The sequence below is a fragment of the Papaver somniferum genome, unplaced genomic scaffold, assembly GCF_003573695.1.
Source record: "Papaver somniferum cultivar HN1 unplaced genomic scaffold, ASM357369v1 unplaced-scaffold_131, whole genome shotgun sequence".
Classification (NCBI taxonomy): Eukaryota; Viridiplantae; Streptophyta; class Magnoliopsida; order Ranunculales; family Papaveraceae; genus Papaver; species Papaver somniferum.
Window position 1 is genome coordinate 627,077 of NW_020622270.1, and position 7,591 is coordinate 634,667.

Consider the following 7,591-nt stretch of genomic DNA (forward strand, 5'->3'; position numbering starts at 1 on the left):
TGCTACTCGAATCTTGATATGAATGAAATTGTTTTCGAAAGAGTTTTGTCAAGAATATTGATCAGTTTGCTACCAATATTATATTTCGAATTTTGATATTTCAACATTGAATTTAAATCATCCCACCCAAAAAAATAAAAATAAAATAAAATAAGGGAAAAACCAAAGGAAAAAAAAAAGAACCATTGTATTGCAAAGATAATTAATTATTATGCATCATATTCAATTCGTTAATGAAATAAGAAAGTCTTATATAATTTGTTTTCTTACCTCGTGCATTCATTACCACAGTGAACATTGTAACAATCTTTTGCTTCTTTTCCATTAAGATTTTGAGGATTGTTTTTGTTACAATTCATGGCTGCACAACCAAGCTTGCAGTAGTTACGAGCAGTAACCGCGGTAACCTTATTGTGGTCTGGCGATTTACATTCTCTCTCACACTCATCAGGACAAAGAGATGCTCCTACCCATTCTTGACAGTATGCCAGGCATGTTACATAACACCGATCGTAATCATTCCCAGCAACACTCTTTCCTACAAACATTCCCAATATTAGCATTGCCATCACGAAAATCATCTTCATATTCTTCGCTTTCATTTTCTATTATGTCTCGTTCCGCGATTCGTTTCTCTTAGAATCTTTGATGAGATTACTGCTCCGAAGGCTAATTTATAGTTCTATAAGTGTATCCTTGCAATAAATTAAAAATATCTCTTTGGGCACTTTAAAAATGGAAAATGAATTAATTTTCTTTATTGGATGACGTCATAAATTAGCATTTGTAAGGAAATGAAAATCTTATTTGTGAAAGTAAAATGAAAATATCTGCAAATCAATTGATTACATATAATTAAGAAGATAATATTCTATTTGTTTCAGCAAAAATACTAAAATAGAAAATATATTCACTTTCTAGTTTAATATAAAAATATCGAAAATATTAATTTTTTTTAAACGCAGAATAATTAGAAAATTTAGTTAAGTCCATGCGGATCTTAGTTAATCTCTTAAAAATAAACCAACACTTTCCTAAATAATACAGGTATTGACAGCTGTAGACATCCTTGAGCAAGATTGCCGTTGTAGTTTTTTATCCTTAGTGTCGACTCCCAGCAATGTGTTCCGTCCACGCTTCTGGATAAATTGATTCCACCCTACACCGGTCGGCGGACGGCCACCACAGTGTCAATCAATTTGAAAACTTCATTTAAAAGAAGAAAAAAATGGCGTATTGGCATACATTAAAAAACAAACACCACAACTTTGATTTCAAAGCCTTCAAAATTGAATCAGGAATCAGGAGCTTGCACAAAATAAAGCAAGCGAATAAAATGACGGATACACCTTCTTCTGGATTGAGGTTTTATCTCCAAGATCCTTATTTATGAAACGTGAATAAGCAACGTGTATCAAAGGGCCTAAATGTCTTGCTGGGGGATTCTTTGTATATGTAAACTGATGTTATGCACTTCTCCAGATAAGTTTCTTTGCCTTCTCATTTGTACCAGTTTATAATTAAGCGCGAAGAAGTGACATTGATTTTATTTTCTTGACATATATCAGAGGACGTCTAATTGTGTAAAAGCATGGGTTTCAAGGATCTGGCCGTTCAAAGTGAACCTACAATCAAACGCGCAAGCACCACTCCCTGCGATGCTCAATTCCATGACCTCTAATCTTGTCACTGCATCTTGATTTGTTTGGTTTGAAATGTTTGAGATTATTGTATGGAAGGAATTTAAAGCTGTTAAAAGAACTGAAGAAGGATGGAAATTGAATAGGTGAGTCCATTAAGAGCAGGATGGAAATTGAATAGGTGAGTCCATTAAGAGCAGGATGGAAATTGAATAGGTGAGTCCATTAAGATTTCTTATTCTTCGTACATAGTATTTGTTTTGATGAGAATTCATTGATGAAATCATAAGTTTTAGAAACAGAACTGGAATTAGACAACAAAACTACTCGGTTTTGTGACTTTGATTTACAGCAACTATTTTTCATGAGACACTTGCAACATAGGAGAATCAGTGGTTTTATACTGGGCAGCCTTCATGGGCGTATTAATCTTCTTCGCGCTACAGAATGAGAATGTGAATGTAAACTGGTGGGGAACGAAGAAGTTGATCACTGTCCCTTAGCTACTTGCCCAACTGAACCTGGTATTGTGGTTAATGGTTTCGCAGGTTTTAAGTAAGTATGGTTAGGAATAGTTTGGATGATCAATGAGCTCAAAGTGTGTTGAAAGCTTTATATTGGCTTTAGCTTTAAATTTGAATTGTAGTAAGAATAGCTTAGTGAAGTGAAGCAGAGTCTTCCCCATGAACATTGATTATCTGTTAGATTTGATTATACTTGTTTTCAAATAATACTATTTATGAATATTAACCATCTCTAGAGTTCCCTTTGGTATCCTCTATATACAGTGGTCACAAAGTTACGTACTCTTTACATTAGATGGTTTTATCATCTGTTAAATACAAGCAGTGGTGAATCATTTGAGTGCTCTTTTGCTTCCACGAAATCCCTTTCCTCTGTCTGAATTACCATGAGGAGTCTTTCTTGCCATATCCCATTGACGTAGCAACCTTCTTGAATGAGTGGAAACTCGTGTCCTCGACACAAACATTTTATTGTTAGACCTGTAAATAACTCAAGTTAACAAGCCAAAGTTAACAAGCCACTTACTGACTGCTATCTTTGTAGTGCGCAGTTAGTCTTGGAATTTATAATCAAGTAATTTAACTGATAGAAACAACGAGGTAGAGCTGATTATAACTTCCAGGGAATCTAAGCAAATCGATTCATACAGGATTCAAGGTGCTGGATTCAACTCTAAAGTTGAATATTTTCTAATGAATTATTAAGTTCAAGTGATTCAGACTATTTTAAAGCTGAATTTTCGAGCATAAATACCTCATCTGCGAGAAGAACCAAATTTTCTTTCTTGCAGAATTCAATAATTGCCCGCGAGTTTTCCTCCGCAAGAACCTAAAAGCATGAAAAAGAATGTGACGAAAATCTTTAAGAAACTTGTAGCAAACGCCAGCAAATGAGTAAAGCAGAACAAGCTATCGAGAGGATTTCTACTTGGGTTAGCTTTAAAGGGCTAATTGTATGGAAGGAAAATGAAGGTTGTTATACCTGACCAGTTGGATTGCCTGGATTTATTATCAGTACCAAACACCGAATAGTGATGCCTTTTGATCTGTCATCTACCAACTGTTCTTTAAGTTCAGAAACTTCTAATCCCCAACCGGTAGCCTCATCGAGTAAGGCACCTGCAGAAAGCAATTAAAACCATCAGTAATTTATAATAAGACTGTAACTAGACAATCTGACATAATGTTTTCAAATTAAAACACGTCTCGACTCTCAGACTACTGCGTTAACATTTCGTAACTCTTGGAGAAGATTACTCTATAATGTGGGTGTAGAAACATACAAGAGAACCACCACACAGAGTAATTGAAGCAGAGTACAAAGGTTACTGAGCGATGGGGCAAAGAACACCATCTTTCTCTGAGCTGATCAATAACTGCATGTCCAAATGAACCTGAGATGCAAACAAGGAAACAAATATAACATTTTTTTAGGAGATACGTAGTATGCATAAGATGTTATGCAGTGTATTAGGAAATAATATATGAAAGTCTATATTTATGAGATATGAACATTAAGTTGTGAGAGTTATATTAGGAAAGTGTCTATGTTTACAATTTGATCTTAGTTAGGAAAGTACCTTGAGTGGTCGTCAAGTTTGTGAACAATATAAATAGGTCGTTGAGCCATGAAAGTTAATATACCAAGAATTATTATCAATGTAGACGTTCAATGCTTCCGCGTTTATGCTCTCCTCTCTCATCTCATCTCACTTTCCTAATATAACTTTCACAACTTAATGTTCATATCTCCTAAATATAGACTTTCATATATTATTTCCTAATACACTGCATAACATCTTATGCATACTAAGTATCTCCTAATACCCTCCCTCAAGATGGAGAATGTAGATCACGAATGCCCATCTTGGACAAAAGAAATTTAACTTCGGTTTTCTTCTTTCTTCTTCTTTTTTTCAACGCTTTTGCGAAAAAAATCTTCAGACCGTAGTTTAAGGACATTTCGGTCCCCTTCATAGTTTAAGGACATTACGGTCCCCTTCGTAGTTTAAGGACGTTTCGGTCCCCTTCGGAAGTTTAAGGACATTACGGTTCCCTTCATAGTTTAAGGACATTACGGTCCCCTTCAGAAGTTTTAGGACATTACGGTCCCCTTCGTAGTTTAAGGACATTACGGTCCCCTTCGGAAGTTTAAGGACATTACGGTCCCCTATGGAAGTTTAAGGACATTCCGGTCCCATCTTCGTAGTTTAAGGACGTTTCGGTCCCCTTCGTAGTTTAAGGACGTTCCGGTCCCCTTCGTAGTTTTAGAACATTTCGGTTCCATCTTCGTAGAATACTTCTTGTACTCTTGGTTTCTTCGATAGAATACTTTTTGTACTCTCTCGACAACTCATAGGATTTTAACCTACTATTGTTGTTCTTTTTCTCATCACCTCTTGGTGATTGTTTTTTTTTCTTCACAACATGAATGTTGTTTCTTCTTCTCTCTTGTTCCAGTCACGCACTTCTTGCGAAACTTTCACACTTCTTTGTTCTTCAAGATTCTCTCACAATCCTGTCGTCTTTACAAAGTCTGCCACACTTTGTAGGATATCCAAGTTTCTGCCACAAACTCTTCAACCACACTTCACTTCTTCCAACATGTTTAACAGCTTTCTGCAATACCTCTGACAGAACTGTCACACTTGCTTCTGTTACGCTTCTGTAATGATTCTTCTTTGTAACACCCAAACTGTTACAAATTTTCAATAACACTTTCTTTCTTTTTTCTTTTTTCTTTTTTTTTCTTTTTCTTTTCCGCCGGACGTGAAACCCTAACTGCTTCTTTGTCCAAACTTTGAACTCGAGCTTCCCTGTTTTGCTACTCGAACTTCTACATCTCATCTCATGAGTACCAACTCCATGGCTGAATCTTCATCATCCATTCACTGTCAAGCTCCAACTTCATTAGGAGATACGTAGTATGCATAAGATGTTATGCAGTGTATTAGGAAATAATATATGAAAGTCTATATTTAGGAGATATGAACATTAAGTTGTGAGAGTTATTTTAGGAAAGTGTCTATGTTTAGAGTTTGATCTTAGTTAGGAAAGTACCTTGAGTGGTCGTCAAGTTTGTGAACAATATAAATAGGTCGTTGAGCCATGAAAGTTAATATACCAAGAATTATTATCAATGTACACGTTCAATGCTTCCGCGTTTATGCTCTCCTCTCTCTTGCTCGATCCTTAACACATTTTCTGTTACTCCAACTTTTTAAATACATTTAGGAGAGGTGAGATCGTGTTTTAACTGCAGGGCTTGCACCATCAGTGAGAAATATATCATTTGGATCGGCGCTATTCCACACTAAGGTTGCAAGATCAGTCCAATCACAATCCGGATTCTGCTGCTGTTGATGACAAGAAGAATGTTGATGAGAAGAAGAAGAAGAATCTTGATTAATACAAGGAGATATAATACGAATAACACAATCACCCTCATTATACCCACCAATTTGAATTAGCGTCCATTTGAAATAACAGAACCAGAAGAACACAAGTATCAGTCTGAACCATTAGTGGTGATATTGAATTATAAGAAATATCAAAAAAAATCAAAGGATTCGCTGTACAATCAGTTGTTAGAGCAACATCATCGGAATCAAATCTGCAAAAACCAAATAGTAATGATAGATTAAAATCACAACTTTATTATTATTCAATTTACTTGCATATGCATCGCTGATATCCGAATACTCGGTTTTAAAACGACCATTTTTCCACCATTACTAATGGGTGGTAGCGGGAATGATTGAAATTTGAGAAGAAATAAAGAAAAAATAAGAAAAATAAGAAGTTGATGATGATAAACAAGAATGGGTGACTCTTCCGTCATCAAGAACGGGTTAATTTTCTGATTCTGGGTTTATTTTCTCTCTTGTTGTATATTTATTTATACTAGTTGTTGAAAGTGTAATGTAAACAGAAAAGGAAGTAAATTTAACAGCATGGGACTGACTGACTGACTGAAGTTGAAAAATTCAGAGTTCGAAAAAGAATGGAATAAATCGAATGGGGCGCCGCCTCAGTCAAGTGAAAAAGAATACCTCATCTGAAGGTTTAAAAGGTCATCATCTATCATTTCCTCTGCATCCTGTATAATTTAGAACAGGAAATTCATATTGCTCAAGGCCGCTGACCAAGAAATCTCTATCATCTGCATCCTGAGATACGATGGAGTGCAACAAAATGTTCCAACAACCTTCTATACTAAATCTGAACTTCATCAATAGCATACGTAACCTACCAAGTTACACTCAGCTTTTTGAATGAATCTTGATATCTCCCGTAGTTGTAACTTGATATCACCAAGTTAAACCCCAGGGATGATATATGTAACTTGTTGCGGCTTAGAAGAAGGCATGACCCCATTTATTTCAAAATTTTGCAAATGTAATACACAATCAGAAACAACGGAAAAGAATGAAACAAATTGAATTCAACACCTGGTGTAGTTGTCATAAATCTGACAATTACATTCCACTATCAATAAATGAGAATTTAGGTAATCATCTTCTTATTATATGAAATGTAGATAGAATTACAAGGATTGATCAACTATTACAATGATCTATTTGCCCTAGATTTACTTTCTCTCTCTTTATTTCTTGACCAAGACTCACCCAGAACTCTCTTACAAGTAATGACCCCTCTCCTTTATATAGGATTTTACATAGTGGATGACAGCTAAGAAACCCACTATTTTCGAGATCACTATGCGACACATTCGCTCATATACAATCGCTCATTTTCGCATAGCGTACCTCTTCGCACAGTTCTTCACACTTTACTCGTGACTTTGCTGACATCATCTGGTGCATCATCTCAACTTTGATGTGTGCGATGCTCTTCGCTTAGATTGTATTCTTTACTTCGCTTGATTACTAACGTGTGCGATATTTTACTCCTATATTTTGCCTCTTCTCATTTCGCTTATTCTTCAGAGTGAGCGATATGAGAAATTCCCCTCTTGTAAATCGCACATGCTTGTCTTTTTTCATTTTACTTTGCCGATAATTTCCCTGATTTCAAGCTTTCTTTATGTACGCGTGTCCTTTTAACCACTCATCTTCCGACACTCCTTTTAACCGTATGTCTCTATCCGTTCAATTCTTCGCATTAATGAGAATAAATCTCGAAAAACGGGTCGCGCTTTCCTATATATTCTCTTCTACCTTTTTCCTTACTCCTTTTATTTCTTTTATTCTTTTTCACCTTCTCTGCAAGTTTATACTCTTCATTCCCATTCTTCAATGGCTCCCGCTGGTAAAAAGATGGAGTTTAACAGATTAAAAACTAAATTCAATCAGAGGGGTTACGAAATTTCTCTTCCTCCTTCATCTAATTTCACATCAAAACTTAACCTTGATCTAATCAAATCTGATCAATGGAATAATCGAAAAATCATCGTTGTGTTAGGTC

At 35.6% G+C, this 7,591-nt stretch overlaps 1 protein-coding gene across 1 annotated transcript; it reads right to left on the bottom strand.

Moving 5' to 3' along the window:
* Positions 1 to 266: 266 nt before the first annotated feature.
* Positions 267 to 569, bottom strand: LOC113332314 (thionin-like protein 2). Its single transcript, XM_026578869.1, has one exon. The coding sequence runs from the start codon at positions 567 to 569 to the stop codon at positions 267 to 269; it is 303 nt and encodes a 100-aa protein (XP_026434654.1).
* Positions 570 to 7,591: the final 7,022 nt, after the last annotated feature.